General features: G+C 37.0%; 1 protein-coding gene across 5 annotated transcripts in view; it reads right to left on the reverse strand.

Annotated features, from left to right (window-relative positions):
- The window catches only part of rbm17 (RNA binding motif protein 17), a 20,599-nt gene continuing 2,335 nt past the window's right edge, over positions 1 to 18,264 (reverse strand). The window contains exons 1-14 of one of the 5 annotated variants that reach the window (XM_084407530.1): positions 17,514 to 17,643; positions 17,027 to 17,174; positions 16,505 to 16,621; positions 10,665 to 10,831; positions 10,424 to 10,489; positions 8,276 to 8,391; positions 8,059 to 8,109; positions 7,270 to 7,396; positions 6,995 to 7,146; positions 6,727 to 6,774; positions 6,002 to 6,078; positions 5,268 to 5,366; positions 5,096 to 5,168; positions 1 to 379 (exon numbers count right to left, since the gene is read on the reverse strand). In XM_084407530.1, coding sequence (XP_084263656.1) covers positions 276 to 379; positions 5,096 to 5,168; positions 5,268 to 5,366; positions 6,002 to 6,078; positions 6,727 to 6,774; positions 6,995 to 7,146; positions 7,270 to 7,396; positions 8,059 to 8,109; positions 8,276 to 8,391; positions 10,424 to 10,489; positions 10,665 to 10,831; positions 16,505 to 16,621; positions 17,027 to 17,149 — 1,320 coding nt within the window. In that variant the 5' untranslated portion in view covers positions 17,150 to 17,174; positions 17,514 to 17,643 and the 3' untranslated portion in view covers positions 1 to 275. The other 4 variants (XM_084407531.1, XM_084407532.1, XM_084407533.1 and 1 more) reach the window with 4 other exon arrangements.

The raw sequence follows: 18,264 nt of genomic DNA on the forward strand, positions 1-18,264 counted from the left end.
TTATTCTCCCAAAAGCTTTTTTTAATTCTGGGTTCTTCATCACATCTTATTCACAAGGACAGGACAAAAGGATATTTTTAACTGTGACGTAAGAGAGACAAGAAGAAATAAAAAAAAAAGAAGAGCAAATTAAATCCTCATTACAAAACGCATTGCGGGAAGGGGCACATAAGCTAATGTTTTACAAGGGTGTATAAAATTACTCATGCTATATACAGAAACGACTTCTTCCTGGTGTTTACTCTTTCCTGGTTGTGCAGGTCTGGATCTCCCACTCACATCTGATCTCCCAGGTCTAAAACACGGAACTTATCCAAGTTATAAAAACAGGCCTTCACCACCCGACCTCCAAAGTACCGCCCATTCAGATCCACCACAGCTGAGAAAAAACAACAGCAGCAGCACACAATACTGTTATGTCCACATTCAAAAAGACCAAAAAATGTATATGTAGTTGAACTGTAAATATACTATTGAACTGCATCATGACACAAATTAACGATTATATTAAATGCTATTAAATCTAAATTATTTCATTTATAAGATTTCATTCAAAATATGACAAAAATATAAATTCTAATATATAATACAATTTCTAATAAAGACGCAATTATGAGGCCATGAGCACAAACTGTACATTGTTATTTGAAATAAAACTGTTTGGTTATAACATCTGTGACTTTAGGACAAGAAATTCAAAGGCTATGGATAGATTTACCATTGTTTATAACTTCTGACCAGCTGATGGCACTGTCCTAAAACATATCACGAGACGATGGCCTTAGAGTCTGTGTAAAGATACTGAGCTTTGTTTCAATATAACAAAGCGTTGCCAGGATGTTATTTCATTTCCTGTTCTGTGTTTTTGCAGTTACATTTGTCATCGTGTTACAGACAAATGTTTTTGAAAAGAAAAAAAAAGCCAAAATTCTGTCAAAATTTTGATTTGTAGCAAAAAACTAAAAGAATATAACAATTCAAAAGCTTGGGGTCAGAAAGTTTAAGAAATTAATACTTTTATTCAGCAAGGATGCATTAAACTGATCAAAAAAGACAGTAATTACATTTATAATGTTACAAAAGATTGTTTAAAATAAATGCTGTTCTTTTGAACTTGAAAAAAACAACTTGAGCAGATTTCAACATTGATAAGAAATATTTCTTGAGCAGAAATTTACCTGGGATATTGAGACTTTTATTTATATAGTGCTAAATATACGGTTCTAAGAGTTGACCCAGACAGACAACCAACCACAAAAAGCAGAAGAGGAATAAGAACATATGCTTTGCTGCTAAATCTGTTATTAAAATGTTTTTGGTTTTTCCCATGTGATATCATCAGTGCCGGTGAGCATTAAGCCCTTTTAAAACAGGAAAGATAGTGGCATCTTGATAATGATCTGGTATATGATCAAAAATACCCTTATTAAAAAAAAACAAGGGGAAATCCACGGCTATATATATATATATATATGTATGAAGAGTTCAGATGCAAAAGCCTCTAAGTACCATCTGAAATTTTCTTCTAGAATGATAATTTTGATCAAGCTTGTTTATTTAAGTTAAATAATTTCACTTAAATGGCAATGAAAATGACCTATTAATTGTCATTTAAGTGAAATTACTGAACTTAAACAAGCTTTATAAAAATGATCATTCATATATATATATATATATATATATATATATATATATATATATATATATATATATATATATATACATACAGTCGTGGTCAAAATTGATGGCACCCCTGATAAATATGATAAAAAATGGCTGTAAAAAATAAATCTGCATTGTTTATCCTTTTGATCTTTCATTCAAAAAATTCACAAAAATCTAACCTTTCATTGAAGTAAAAGAATTGAAAGTGGGGGGAAAATCACATTACAAAATAAATGTTTTTCTCCAAAACACGCTGGCCATAATTGTTGGCACCCTGTTATTAAATACTTTTTGCAACCTCCTTTTGCCAAGATAACAGATCTGAGTTTTCTTCTATAATGCCTGATGAGTTTGGAGAATAACTGACAAGAGATCAGAGACCATTCCTCCATACAGAATCTCTCCAGATTCCCAGATCCATGTTGGTGCTTCTTCTCTTCAGTTCACTCCACTCATCAGGTCAGGGAACTGTGACGGTCATGGCAGAAGCTTCATTTTGTGCTCAGTTACACATTTTTGTGTTGATTTTGATGTTTGTTTTGGACCGTTGTCCTGATGGAAGATCCAACCACGGCCCATTATAAGATTTCTAGCAGAAGCCGTCAGGTTTTGATTTTTTATCTGTTGGTATTTGCTAGAATCCATAATACCATGTATCTGAACAAGATGTCCAGAACCTCCAGCAAATAAATAGGCCCACAACATATAAGATCCAGCAATATATATAACCGTAGGCATGGGGGACTCTTCATCCCTGTTTGCACCAAACACATCTGCTGGGTTTGCTGCCAAAAAAGCCCTATTTTTGTTTTATCTGACCACAGAATCCGGTCCCTTTTGAAGATCCAGTCGTGTCTGACCACTGAATATGCTGGAGTTTATTTTTGGAGGAGCGAGGAGGATTTTTCTTGAAACCCTCCCAAACAACATGTGGGGATGTAGGGGTTGTTTGATAATTTTTTTTTAGGCTTTCTGACCCCCAAGACTCAAGTAATCTCTGCAATTCTCCATCTGTGATCCTTGAAGAGTCTTTGGCCACTCAAACCATCCTCCTCACCGTCCATTAATACAATATAGACACACGTCCTCTTCCAGGCAGATTCGTAACATCTTTAGTTGATTATAACTTCTTAATTATTGCCCTGATGGTCAAAATGGGGATTTTCAATTCTTTAGATATTTTCTTACAGCCACTTTCTATTTTGTGAAGCTCAACAATCTTTTGCTGCACATCAGAACTATATTCTTTGGTTTTACACATTGTGATGGATGATTAAGGGGATTTGGCCTTTGTGTTTCCTCATATTTAAACTCCTGTGAAACAAGAAGTCATAGCTGGACAATTTCATGTTCCTAGTCACCCTGGTGTGCTAAAAAAGGTAAATATTAATGGGAATATACTTCAGAGATATTTTTCTCATAAAAAATTCTAGGAGTGCCAACAATTATGGCCAGTGTGTTTTGGAGAAAAACATTTCATAATGTGATTTACTCCCCAATTTCAATTCTTTTACTTCAATGAAAGGTTAGATTTTTGCACATTTTTTGAATGAAAGATCAAAAGGATAAACAATGCAGACTTATTTTTTACAGCCATTTTTTGTCATATTTATCAGGGGTGCCATCAATTTTGACCACGACTGTATATACAGTGAGGAAAATAAGTATTTGAACACCCTGCTATTTTGCAAGTTCTCCCACTTAGAAATCATGGAGGGGTCTGAAATTGTCATCATAGGTGCATGTCCACTGTGAGAGACATAATAATAAAAAAAAAATCCAGAAATCACAATGTATGATTTTTTAACTATTTATTTGTATGATACAGCTGCAAATAAGTATTTGAACACCTGAGAAAATCAATGTTAATATTTGGTACAGTAGCCTTTGTTTGCAATTACAGAGGTCAAACGTTTCCTGTAGTTTTTCACCAGGTTTGCACACACTGCAGGAGGGATTTTGGCCCACTCCTCCACACAGATCTTCTCTAGATCAGTCAGGTTTCTGGGCTGTCGCTGAGAAACACGGAGTTTGAGCTCCCTCCAAAGATTCTCTATTGGGTTTAGGTCTGGAGACTGGCTAGGCCACGCCAGAACCTTGATATGCTTCTTACAGAGCCACTCCTTGGTTATCCTGGCTGTGTGCTTCGGGTCATTGTCATGTTGGAAGACCCAGCCTCGACCCATCTTCAATGCTCTAACTGAGGGAAGGAGGTTGTTCCCCAAAATCTCGCAATACATGGCCCCGGTCATCCTCTCCTTAATACAGTGCAGTCGCCCTGTCCCATGTGCAGAAAAACACCCCCAAAGCATGATACTACCACCCCCATGCTTCACAGTAGGGATGGTGTTCTTGGAATAGTACTCATCATTCTTCTTCCTCCAAACACGTTTAGTGGAATTATGACCAAAAAGTTCTATTTTGGTCTCATCTGACCACATGACTTTCTCCCATGACTCCTCTGGATCATCCAAATGGTCATTGGCAAACTTAAGACGGGCCTTGACATGTGCTGGTTTAAGCAGGGGAACCTTCCGTGCCATGCATGATTTCAAACCATGACGTCTTAGTGTATTACCAGCAGTAACCTTGGAAACGGTGGACCCAGCTCTTTTCAGGTCATTGACCAGCTCCTCCCGTGTAGTTCTGGGACAGTTCTTTGGACAGCTCTTTGGTCTTGGCCATGTTAGTAGTTGGATTCTTACTGATTGTATGGGGTGGACAGGTGTCTTTATGCAGCTAACGACCTCAAACAGGTGCATCTAATTTAGGATAATAAATGGAGTGGAGGTGGACATTTTAAAGGCAGACTAACAGGTCTTTGAGGGTCAGAATTCTAGCTGATAGACAGGTGTTCAAATACTTATTTGCAGCTGTATCATACAAATAAATAGTTAAAAAATCATATATTGTGATTTCTGGATTTTTTTTTTAGATTATGTCTCTCACAGTGGACATGCACCTACGATGACAATTTCAGACCCCTCCATGATTTCCAAGTGGGAGAACTTGCAAAATAGCAGGGTGTTCCAATACTTATTTTCCTCACTGTATATATATATAAACATATATACATGCACATACATACGTACATACATATGTATAAACACACACACACACATCACAAACTAATATAATATAAATATATACAAATAAAGTTATTCATTTTAAACTGTCCTTTTTGAGGATAACAATGTTTTGAAGGATGAGTTAATTTCCAGCTTGTTAATATTTCGGTCAGTGTTTGAAAGTGAGTGAGTAAAAACTGGTTTGGTCTGCAATCCCTTGAGGAAGTGATGTAACCAGCCAGGTGATGTAACACCTAAGGGACAGTCCTCACACACTTACCTGCTTTATTAAGCAAGATCTGGGGCACTTGAAATAAAGACCATCTACACACACACTTCAAGTTTGTCCTTTAATCGCTCACCTTTAATAGCCGATTCGACCCGTTCGAACTCCAAGAAAATGCGGACGGCCTCGTCGTCAGTCACACCTGAGATCTGAAAACAAAAGCCAGACACACAGGTTTCATGTCAGCGAGAGTTGACATCTGCAGCTTACATACACGAGAAAGAAAACTTGCTCGACATGACCCTCACCTCAAAGATGACGCACTTGGTGACTTTGCCATATTTCTCACACTCTTCTTTAGTCTCGCCTTCCAGGTCTTCGTCCACCTCTCCCCTTCCAACCATGTTCTACACACACACACACACACAGTTTTTATGTGCAGATTAAACATCAAATGCTTTTGACTAAATTGTCCTGAGCATCTTATTCAATATAAAGTCAAAAGAGGGCAGAAATTAACTAGGACTGGCAGCAAATCTTGCACTGAAAATGACAAAAAATAAATTGCACCGCCACTGTATTGAAGTGAGAAGTTAATTGGGGATTCTGGTAATGAAGTAAATAATTGAAGTGCTTCAACATAAATGGGAAAAACAATTGCTTTTCAATTTTTATTTATTTGATATATTTATTACAGGCATTTTTTGCTGGGACCAAAAATGTTACCGAAATGTAAGGAAAAATTGCATGTATCATCACAAAAAAGGAAATTCATCCAAAGATGTGAAAAATGTTAAAAGATACTTATATTTCAATAAATAATAAAGTGTCTCAATAAAAAGGTCTTGTATTAAAATTATTTTATGCAATATTATTCTTATTAGACTATTGTGTTATTAGCTTAGCAACATGCCAATGTCAAACTATTGAAATCAATCAGCATTCTAGTCTCCCATGCGTTTCACTTGAAGAGTCTCAATAAGCTTTCCAAAACACACATTTATGAAGTTCAATTTAATTTAGACTGATTGACACAGCTTACCCGCAGCAACACCACCTTTGTTGGACATTTGAGAATCTCTGTAAGAGGGTTGGTATCGTTTTTCTTTGAGGGATCAGCTATAAAACAGATATCATATTTACATTTACATTTATTTCAAAACTTCATATAAAAGAAAAGTCAGCTTCTTTTAATGAATGTCCACTCTGATTTTAATGCCTCCTTGCTGAAAACAGTAATAATTTATTTCAAAAAAATAATTTTTACTGACCCCAAACTTTTGAATGGTACTGTATATGCATGTAAATATTGCTGTTTATGACTATGTATTGTTATACTGGTGCATATAAATGAGAATGATTAAATATGATGCTTCCTTTGAGTTCATGTAGTGAAAAGGGAAACAGGCCTTGATTATTTTTACTGTATTTTAAATCTTGCATTAAACATGAATTTAATGGCTGTTTGGTTAAGAAAACGGTTCACATTATTAAAATAAAGAGACAGAAATACATTAAAATACTGAACAGATACTCTATGAAAGGACATCTGAAAATTTTTTACTATAACAATCGTTTTCTTATGTTAGGGAAGTTACTCATTAGCACTGTTTACATAACAGGCACAATGGGGACAAATTCTGTTTCCTATGAAAAATGTATCACAGATGTGTTCATGTGAGTGGTGAAGACACATACAGATGCAAACAAACAACTGTTGTAAGTCAATGATTGATATGGGAAACAGGAAATAAAATAAAATCAAACCTGAATTAGAGCCATGTGGATCAGGCAAATTCTGACTGGATGCTGATGCTGAAACAAACACAAACAAAAGTGAATGAACCAAATGATACACTCACACCCACTGTGCACATGACAACACATGGAATTGAAAACAAACATGACACTCGAAACGATAAAAAGGAACAGAAAAAAACCCCAAGAATCCTTGATGTGAGAGCTTGTACATGGTTGCTGTGTATTTGTGTTTGTGTGTGTGTGTGTGTGTGGGTGTGCCTGGATGTGATCTCACTCTTTTCTGTTGAGTCTCCAATAATAATCTTGCCCCCACGCTTGCTGGTTTTCTCCACTGACAGCGCTGTGCTCAACCCCTGCTCGTGTTTCCCCAGACCCTGTCCTTCGCGGAATCCATACTTCTGCATGATTTTATGAGCCACGGTACCACTGAAAAACACACAGACAGACACGTTCATCCAATCAGTGCAACAATAACATATTCATAAATCATAATGACTTTGAGTCTACAGAGGGATTCTTTGTTTCAAGAGTGCATGGAAGGACTCTTACCCCATGTTGGCCAGGAATGAATTAGTTGGTCCAGGGGGAGATCGTGGTCTATCCAAGTCATCAAACACAGGAGGTGGGATAGCAGCTTTCGACCTCTGGCGACCATCTTCTTCATATGAATATGATGCTGTCATGACAACAAATGCAGTTTTGTTACTGTAATCCGCAACTGGATTTAAGACTGTGTAAAGCTGCGACCTATCAGAGACCGCAACTGGATTTAAGACTGTGTAAAGCTGCAACCTATCAGAGACAAAGCGAAAACACACAAAATCATACACCGATGAGCCAAAACATTATGACCACATGCCTAAAATGCTGTTAGTTCTCCAAGCGCTGCCAAAACAGCGCAGACCCGCCAATGAATGGACTCTACAAGACCCCTGAATGTGTCCTGTGGTGTCTAGCACCAAGACTTTAGCAGCAGATCCTTCAAGTCCTGCAGGTTGTGAGGTGGAGCTGCTGTGGCAATCAAAGTTGTTGGTCCAGCACATCCCACAGATGCTCAATTGTTCATTCCTGAACAATCTGTGCGGTGTGGCAGGGTGCAGATCATATCTTTATCCCTGCCCATTTCTCCTGCATCCAACACACTGTTTACGAGAACTGATTGTTTGCTTACCATTTAATCTACCCAGACCTTAATATGTGTCCTCGTTAGGAGATGATCAACGATATTTGCTTCACCTGTGACTGGACGTAATGCTTTGGCTCATCAGTGTATATTGATTTTAAATGTGGCAAAACAGGAAAAAAAAGGTTCTAAAAAGGTCTATGGGATGTACTTACATTCTCGATCCATTAGTGATGTCGGAGGGGCGATGGCAGCTCCACCCATACCTGTATGCCATATGAACGACATCTTATAACCACACAGAAGATTATACCAAGGGCCCTTGTTTAAACATGGTATTAACATCTTGGATAATCCAATCACAATTGTCAATATACAATCAATTCGATATAAAAGAAATTGAGATGAAGAAAGGTTTCATTGGGAACTCACTCCTCTTCCTCTTTTCTCTCTCAAAATCCTCCTCCTCATCTGATTCGCCTTCGGGATTCGGGAAACGTGAAAATCCGCTTGGAGCTCCCCCTCCTTCATGCCTCTCTTTACGTTTCCTAACAGACAGGGGCAAAATGGTCACAACTCAACGGACAACAAAACAACACTGATCTGTGCAGATCAGGCAAATGTTTAAGGCTGTGTTCAGACAGGCAGCAAAAATAAGATTTTATGGAGAAAAAAAAAATAGTTCTGTGTAATCTCAACAGCTAAAAAAAAACCCCCAGATTTTTACAAACCTTTTCCGAATCACCTGCTCTGGCTCATTTTGTAAAACTGATTGGAATTGTGTGTTTTAACTAATAGTTCTAATTCTGTGAGAATAGGGAAGTCCACACCACAGCTATAACAACGACGATAACATCAGAAGAACAATAAAGTTGGAATCCCTTTCAGAATGATTTTTCCAGCTGATAAATTACAAAATCATTGACAGCTAATCAGAACCCATCATGCTTTAAAAAGCTTGAGCATTTAAAGAAGTTTTTCACAATTTACATTGAATGATGTTTTAAATAGCGTTAAAACCATTGTTTGAAGCAACTGCGTGCCATATTTTGATATAAAAATAAAAAACAAGCTGGAAACACTCTTCCTGAAAAACTTTTATTGCTTCTGTATAGTATTAAGCCTCAAATGTCAACTAAACAATGGTTTGGTTTCTTCTCCTTAAAAAAAAAAGAAAGAAAAAAAATAGGAAAAATAGGCATAGTTTAATAATAGGGGCTTTCGCACTGGGTGGTTATAGGAACTAGCCACCAGGGTGGTTCCCAGAGAACTAATGTTCCCCTGTGTCCATTTCCCTGGTTGCATTCGCACCGCCAGTAGGAACTCTGAAGTGACGTAAGCCGCACTTGTTGTTGTGACTTATTTTGACAGCGCTGAGAACACGCCAGAGCCTGAGCTCACAGTGCTCCCACTCTCCGTCTTCACTAGTTTACCAACTGTTTAACAATCCTATCTTATATATGATTAGATAGAACTGTTATACAAAGTAGACAGTATATGAAAAAGTATTAGCATTTGCCGCGTGGTTGATGCCCAATGTCGCTAGCTGAGCAGAAATACATAATCATGTTTCGCTTGGTCGACTCAAAAGTTGTGTTGGATTTTCTCCTTAGCGTAAAGGACTATCACTGTTTTTCATGTTCGTAGAGTTAGTTTATGAAGTAAATGGGCTGTGTACATGGCTTTTTAAAAATGGCGGGTGCTGGTGTTTCGCATGTGTTGGACCAACCAGCGTACACTTACTGTACGTCACTGATAGTTCCTATTGTGCTGGGTTCTCTTAAGTAGTTGTGATTCCCTCTCACAACGTAACATGCTCTAAACACACCTCTTAAGCACGCAGAATACTGTAAGTGGACTTTTTGTTTTTATTGCGGATTTGAACGATTACGTAATCGTGGCATCCATAATCGTAATTGCGATTAGAAATTCGATTAATTGTGCAGCCCTTCTGCATGATATATAAATTATCGGAATATCGCGATATGCATATCGCAATGGCTAACAATAACTGAATGGTTTTAATACTTCAAAAGATTACAAAAACTCAAAGTTTTAGGTTGATGCAGACATAAGAGAATAGACTAGACACATGATTGTTACATACATCTGACATGACTACACACGCGCACAGAAAGCCGCCTCTCAGACAGCATAAAACTGATTTCAGTTCTATTCCACAGTTTATATAACCAAATAATACACACAACATTGTCAAAATGCCATCTTGGTGAGTATTAACGTAAAAACAATCAGTTATTTAGTAAGTGGAGTAAACAGTTGAGAAAAAAAGCGTGCATATAACAATATATTGGATCCGTGCAGCTCTTAAGGTGTACCTAACAAACCTACTTCTGTCTGTGTGCTTATTGTTAATCAAACAACAGACAAAGAGAAAATCACTCACTGCTCTTGACTGAATTCATTTTGCAACTTTAATAAGAATCAGTCTATATTTAATTCATACAGTGAAGCAGTGTTTTATTTTTACATTTGATAATTCAATTTCTGTCGTTAAATAAACCTAATGTAGGCCTACCTGAAACCCTGCGTTTGCACTGACGTTAAAATGACACTTACTTTTTATGTAACGCTACAGTAAAACCCTGTTGTTGACTTTCAGAAGTTGTAGAGATGCTTTCTTCTCTTAAAAAAATAGAATGTAAAACATGTATATTGGTTATATCATTTTCAGTTTTTAAATATAATGAAATAAAATTAAAAATGTATTTTACACACTCAAAGCATTATCGTATATCGCATATCGAATATCGCATTATTTAACGAGTTATCGCATTTTTCTTCAATAGTGGATGCATACTTCTCTCTCTCCTCAATCTCCTTCTGTCGCTCCTGCTCTCTCTGTCTTTGTCGTTCCTCTCTGTGTCTCTTCACCACTTTCTCATAGTCGTTGGGAAACATGGGGTCATACTCATCAGCTAATGGAATCAGCACATCTCCGGATGAAAACCCACCTGACACAGAGTCCTAAAATGGACACACACAGACATAGTCAATGAAACCTAATGTTCTAACTTAAGAAGAGCATCTTAGTATAAAGAACCACTTAGAGAGAAATCCTCATTCATTTTTTTAATGCAACATATTACTGGGAGAAAGGGTTGTGATTTTAACAGATCAAATGCTGTGATGTCGCCTTTTTAAAAGCATAGAGGTGCCAGTAGGGCTGCAATATTAATCAAGATAAAACAGAAATTGTGCAATGGCTATGATCTTTAACATGCAAGTAGGTCATTATCTGGTGTTTTCAGTGATCTCTGCATCTGCTCTGAGTTTGGGTTGCTTTGAGAACGCATCAACCATCTTCATAAAAATGTAACCTGCTGCTGACAACAAAAGAGAAGTGTAAAGGGCTTTCTAAGTTCCAAGGGTTTTCTGACTAAATTAAAGCTTGATGGGTTAACATTTGAAAATTAAGTAATTAAGTTGAACTGTAAAATACATGTATTATTGGTATTATAATACATTTCTTAAATATTTTAATAGTAATATTACAAGAGTAATAGGCCTATTTCTTATTATTTTTAAAATATTTGTATTTAGTAATGACAATCATACTAAAATAAAAACTAGATAGTAAAGTATTTTAATTCAGGGGTGGTGTGACGCAATGGATAAGACACATGCCTTTGGTGTGAGAGACCCGGGTTCGAATCCACTGTGAGACACCAATGTGTCCCTGAGCAAGACACTTAACCCCTAGTTGCTCCAGAGGCGTGCGACCTCTGACATATATAGCAATTGTAAGTCGCTTTGGGATAAAAGCGTCAGCTAAATGAATAAATGTCAGCTAAATGAATAAATGTAAAGTTTGAAAAGACAAACTTTAAAATAGGCTTAAAAAATCCTAGCCAGAAAGTTTGAAGTAGTTTTAAAAGCTCTAAGTTTTTAAGTTTGTAATAGTTTTAACTTTTAGTTTAGTCGTTTTAAAAGTTAGCTAGCTAGCTAGCTAGGACGGACAGACGGAGATAGACAGATCTCTAGGAGGAGTAGCATTTGAATAGAATAGGTGAATAGAAACTCTCACGACGAGGAATACTTCAAGGAAACAGGTTTTAATATCAAATACTCGGAAACAGGATTAACGCAGGGGAAAACACACTTACATTGACGAGAAACGACAATGAATTGAAAGAAACGTTGTATAAATACACAGGGAACGACAGACAGCTGCAGGTAATCTGTAACCAAGGAGACTAAGCAGCTGGAGATCAGGACTGAACTGAAGCACATGAAAAACACACTGGAATGAAATAAGACAAACTGTTACACAGCAAGATAAATATTTTTCTTATGTGATTTCAATCAATGCTGTTGCTTATACATGATCAATTTTGTTAATCTTACGTTACATAGATTTCCTTACATAATCCTTACTTGACTTTCTAATCATGAGAATGTCATTTGTTTTTGACATAATAGACATATGTGTGTAACCGTTGCATGTTTTGAAAACACATTGTCTATGTGACAGAGGGAGTAGGTGAAGGAGGACAAAAGTAATGGTTTCAAAAGAGTGGTATCGGTTTAAGAATGTAAGAGGACGAACCGAAGGTTTCAAGCAGGTCGCTGCCCAACAGAGGTTATGCCGTACATGTAAGGGGTAGATTTTGATTGAAGAGCATGGAGATTTTACTATTGAGTGGCCTGACTTATAGGTGAATTTCCACCACAGGCTTTTATCAGAATACAGAAAAGCACTACCTTTTGTTAGACTTCACATGATCCAATAGAACCCTGCGAAACAACTCGGACAGGATAGCTACTTTGGAAAGAGACACTGATGTCAAAACAAAGTAAAGATTGCAGCAGCATCATTGAATAACGTAAACACAGAGAACCAACAAAAACTTAAAGGGATAGTTCACCCAAAAATGAAAATTCTATCATTGTTTACTCACCCTCAAGTTGTTCCAAACCTGTATGAGTTTCTTTGTTCTGCTGAACACAAAGGAAGATATTTGGAAGAATGTTTGTAACCAAACAGATCTCGGTCCCCATTGACTACCATAGTATATTTTTTTCCTACTATGGAAGTCAATGGGGACCGAGATCTGTTGATTACAAACGTTCTTCCAAATATCTTCCTTTGTGTTCAGCAGAACAAAGAAACTCATACAGGTTTGTAACAACTTGAGGGTGAGTAAATGATGACAGAATTTTCATTTTTGGGTGAACTATCCCTTTAAAGGTTGTATTAACCCCCCCCCCCCCCCCCCCCCCTTCTGGGCTCCTTCCAAAGCCACGCCCCCAAAACACATGAACGCGCGATGCCGACCGCTCAGCTTGGAGGACGCGTTTGCCAGCGCCAAGCGGAGAGGAGCGCAGTGCATGCAGTGACATCATGTCAGAATCACATGTAATAAAATACCTAACTTTATCATTATAAATATAAACATAATCGATACTGGTAAAGCTTCAAATATATTGAGTTTGATTCGGTAACGAGCTAGTATCATAAGAAAAAGCTAAAAACAGGTTGCATTGATACACGGTTTCCCATTACCATCAGTTACACTGTGATAAAGGTGAATTTCGTGTAAGATTCATAACATACACTGTGTTTTGCATGTAAGAGCTTCCACGATGAAAGCACTGTTGGCTCTGATGAGGACTAACGTTACACTCCGGAGACAAGTAGCCTACCTTTCTATCTTACGAGTTCCTTTTTTTTGCCTTGTTTGCCTTCACTGACTGTATATGCAGGTTCTGGGAATTTTGACTGCTCTTTCTCTGCCATAATTGTGATTCTTCCTAGCTTCCGTGCCTCTTCCTCTCCACGAGTCAAACGGGTGCGCGCATGTGGGCAGCTCCTGTAGTAGCAGGGGTGGTAGCCATGGTAGCGAGGGAGAGTGACAGTCGCCCAGCCAATCATTTCATTCGTTCCGAATGGAAATGAGTAGCTGTGTTTATTGCAGCCCTGAGAGGACTACAGACACTCGATTTGTATACTCTCTTTTTCAGAGTACTTACATTTTAATTATGTATTGGTATATAAAGACAGTTTAAACAAATTTGGGAAAAAGTTTTTGGGAAAAATCCTGCCTACCCTGCCTTTAAAATAGCCAATTTATATAGTAAAATAAATATATTCTTAGATATATCATATTGTATTTTACAGGCCATCAAGATTCGTTTTGATGCTGTACTGGATAGCCAAGAAGGACTTCTTGCAGAGGCCACTTGTCCCAAGTTCAAACTTCGATGGCTGAGAGATGAGCGTAGGAGAGAGCATTTGAACTGGCAGCCAGCCCAGCTGAAATTGATTTTGTTGATTTTGAGAACCAGCCCACAGAAAGCTTCTCAGCAGAAAATGAAGTCACTGACTATTTAAGGTCAGGGTATGAGCTTGAGATTCTGAATAAGTTCCCAAACTTCAAAAAGATGTACATGAAATACAACACTCCAACTCCATCCAGTGCACCAGTGGAACGGCTGTTCAGTTTAGGTGGATTGGTGCTTTCCCCGAAAAGGAACAGACTGTGTGATATGAGGTTTGAGAAGCTTCTGCTGATGCGATATAACCACTGTTGCACACCGAAAGAAAACAAAAAAACATAGGGCCTTGTCAGGGTAGCCATAAAATGAGACTGGACTAACAGCCTAAAGGTGGCATGCAACAGCATTTTCTGTTTTGGTGAACTCATTTTTACTCCTCTCTGCACTTTACTGTTAAAAGACGTAAATGTTCATAATTTGGGTCAGGAGAGACTTATTATTTGTATTTTGTAAAAATATTTGTATTTTATATGCTGGAATATGCAGAAATATAAGTTAACAGAAGAAGGACTTTCTTTATTTCATTAAAATATGGTGGAATGTGCAGAAAATAGGTTTAAATGTTCAACTATTTTCTTCCAAGTCTGAGATTGTTGCATTTAATTTAATTTTTGCTTGATGCAATGTGCATAAAGTTAAAATATTGAAACTAATAAAACAAGTTTTAAAAAAGAGAATGTTTCATTTGATTCAATTTTAGATGATGGAATATGCAGAAAGAATAGAATTAGGCTGAAAGGTCTATTGCTTTATAGCGTATTCAGGTCGTGCATCATGTTTTTGAAAAGTAACTAATTACTTTTGAAAATAAGTAATCAGTAAAGTAACTGGATTACTTTCTTGGAGAAGTAATCAGTAATCAGTAACTAATTACTATTTCCAAGTAACTTGACCAACACTGGTTACAGGTATGTGTATATGCCATGATGTCTTTATAAGCGGCACCCTGGTGTAAAGCAACACTTCAGACATCCATGAACAAGTCTCATCTGATTCTGAGCGACTCTACGTGGGAAATGGACTCCACATTTATTCAGGCGCCATGGACTTTCAGAAATTCCACTCTTATGCTACATGGTTTTCTGTTCATGTAATTTGTACGACATGTTACCATAACTTGTCGTACGTGTCAACAGTTGTAGTTTTGAAAAGAACTAATACAGGACTGCCCACTCAAGGCCTATAAAATACAATGTCCAGCTCCCTTAAGGCCCCGATATACTTCAAGCGAAATCGAAGAACGAACTGATGTGACGTAATTTCGAACAAAACCAGGCCGAAACGAAAAACAGCTTGCCAAAGTTAGTTCCGGCTGCTAAACAGCTTTGTACAATCATTGGTCCGTGGAGATTACATAATAGGTAGGTGTGTGTGGAGGCTCCGCCTTCTTTCACATGGAAATATTTTCTGGCTCATTTGGCCTGTTAAGTCGGCCGAGGTCAGACATCTGCGAGTGAAAACATGAACACACTGGAAGAGCTGCTTTATAGTAGAGAATTAAGTTCTTCTGATGAAATGATACACTGACATTGGTTGTCAATGTTTAATACAACAAAGCTGCTTGTGCAAATAAACATATCCACGTTGCTAAGATCAGATGCTTTATTAAAATGTTCGCCGTTTTCTCACTTTTATTGTGTGTTTATTTTGTTATTGAGAGGAAAGCATGGCATATATTTACATTTTCATCTAAACTTTGCTCTCTCAGCAGTGTGGGCGGCGTTGTATGTTCGATAACAGTATATCGCTGCTCACGTATTTTGAACTTTGTTTTACCCCTAAACGAAGAACGAAAAAGAACTTTGCCGTGACGTTCTTAATTAAGAATCCTGCTGAAGATACAACCAAGTCTCCTGGAAATTTCCAACAGTTTGCAGATGAAAAACTTACCAAGCACAATGTTCTCACACCATTCCTGATTTCTAACACTCACCGCGTTCGGCGTTGTCTTGCCGCTATCAGAGCACAAACTAAAGCTGATGCTCTTTGGGCGTTTCTCCATCGTCTCCAGTCGCATAAATATGTAAATTGTGTGAGCTTATTTAGTCCATTAGATCTAAAGATCTGAAAAAACCCATACGTTTACCCGCCCATAGACGGTCCCCTTGAAGACATCAGGACAGAAGTGGTTGAAAGTGGACAAAAGAGACAGATTAAAACACCAGGTATAAACGGGTAAGTGTCTCCCTCGTGTACTTGTCATCCGATCGACCAAAACGCATCTTAATACCAGGTGTAAACAGGGCCATTGATACATAAACACAATTTTGTTGGCCACTAAAGCCAACACATATAACCTGGAGCTTTAAAAAAAATTCCTTAAATCGTGCATAATCAGACGGTAATATACACATTGTTTACCTTCATCCCTGCAGCGATGTGTGGAGGTGTATCAGAGATCTGTCTGTCATCTGCTGAACTTCCTCTCTTTAGATCGATAACCGGAGCTAGAACATTTGACTGTCTCGTCCTCTGAGTCTGCAAAAGAAGTCAGTTTCATTTGTCCGTCACACTTTTCGACTTTCCATGACTCAAGAATTAATTTCCATAACTTTTCAAGTTATTTGTAGTTACTGGATAATCATGTACAAAAATATATGTATGATATATGTTGTTATATTATAAATAACATAATATATGATAGAGATATTACTCACAATGATCCATTTTTAGCTAATTAAATATTTTAAATCTAACCAATAATAGAAACAAAATAAATGAAGACATTTCTGATTTTTTTCATGGAAAACCATTTTAAAATTCCCTTATATTTTCAGGTTTTACATGATAAAGGGAACATTGACACCTAAACTCTCCAGTTATTAATATAAGAAAGAGACACACTGTATTATTGTCAGGCATGTGGCATAAACACTGACCCACCTTTGCTTGTGTCAATGCAGCTTTCTTCACTTTCAGCTGAGACTGAAGCAGTTTAAAGTTTTTAGACCATCCTTCTGTTTTAGTGTCGCTCGTTGCGACCCCCAAATCATCATATAAAGACATTTTACCTCCTTCCCAAATAAAAACACTGAAATACACAAACATGAAACAGGATTATACATATAAACGTGTTCCAAACATCAGTGTGCAATGTAACAGAAGCTAAAGTATCACACGAGTTGTCAGTTAGACGTCTATATGTATTTTAAACATAAAACCACATTCAAAATTAACCTACAGTTAGAACTTCCGTTACAAAAATGATAAAACATGGTTCTTACAGTCAAGTATTATTTATGCATTTAGCATTCACTTCCAAACGGCTTGCAACGCTTACTGTGCTATATAAATATAGTAAATTATTAATGTCTAAGCTTAAACCACTCATGCATTTTAAATGTTCAAATATCTGAAGCTAGATACACACCTTTTACGAAAATAAATGCTCTACTCGTTCTGCACTGTCGGTTAGCATATCATGCTACAAGAATGATGTCGCGGATGGATGACGTCAAAGACTGTGGCCAAACGCACTCGCGTCACTCGTTTTCTTTCACTATAGTTTTTTTCTTTTCTTTTATTGTGCGGACTGCGGAGCCTTGCTTTTTAAATAAACATCAACATTATTCATGCACTTTCGTTCATATTCAAATATTAAATAATAATGCATATGAAATAAAACAGAAACAGAACAAGAAAACAAGAAAAAAAAATGTATTTAAAAAAAGTGTCAGGAAGGTAATAATATAAAAATCTAAATAAGAGTACAATAGGGTAAACAAAATCAAATAAAGTATTTGAAGAGCTCACAAACGTTCAAAAAGATAACTAAAATACAGTGTAAACAAGCGTTCTGGCGCCTCTAGTGGCATCCTGTATCAATGCAGATTCATTCACGCTGCAAAAAAAATTTTTTTTGGTCTTATTTCAAGATGCATTTTACATAAAACAAGTAAAATTATCTGCCAGATAATTAGCAAAATATGAAAAATGCACTTACATTTTTACCCGTTTTACACATTACTTACACGAACTTACCGTTCTGCCAGTTTTCACCTCTGTTATAACAGTGATTAAGAATTAAATTATGTACGGTAGATTCGGAAGTATGTATCTCCCCCACACTATATTTAATATTGACACTTAATTTTAACAGACTTAATTCGTCCATTTACACT

Source organism: Rutilus rutilus (assembly GCF_951802725.1).
Source record: "Rutilus rutilus genome assembly, chromosome: 4".
Taxonomy (NCBI): domain Eukaryota; kingdom Metazoa; phylum Chordata; class Actinopteri; order Cypriniformes; family Leuciscidae; genus Rutilus; species Rutilus rutilus.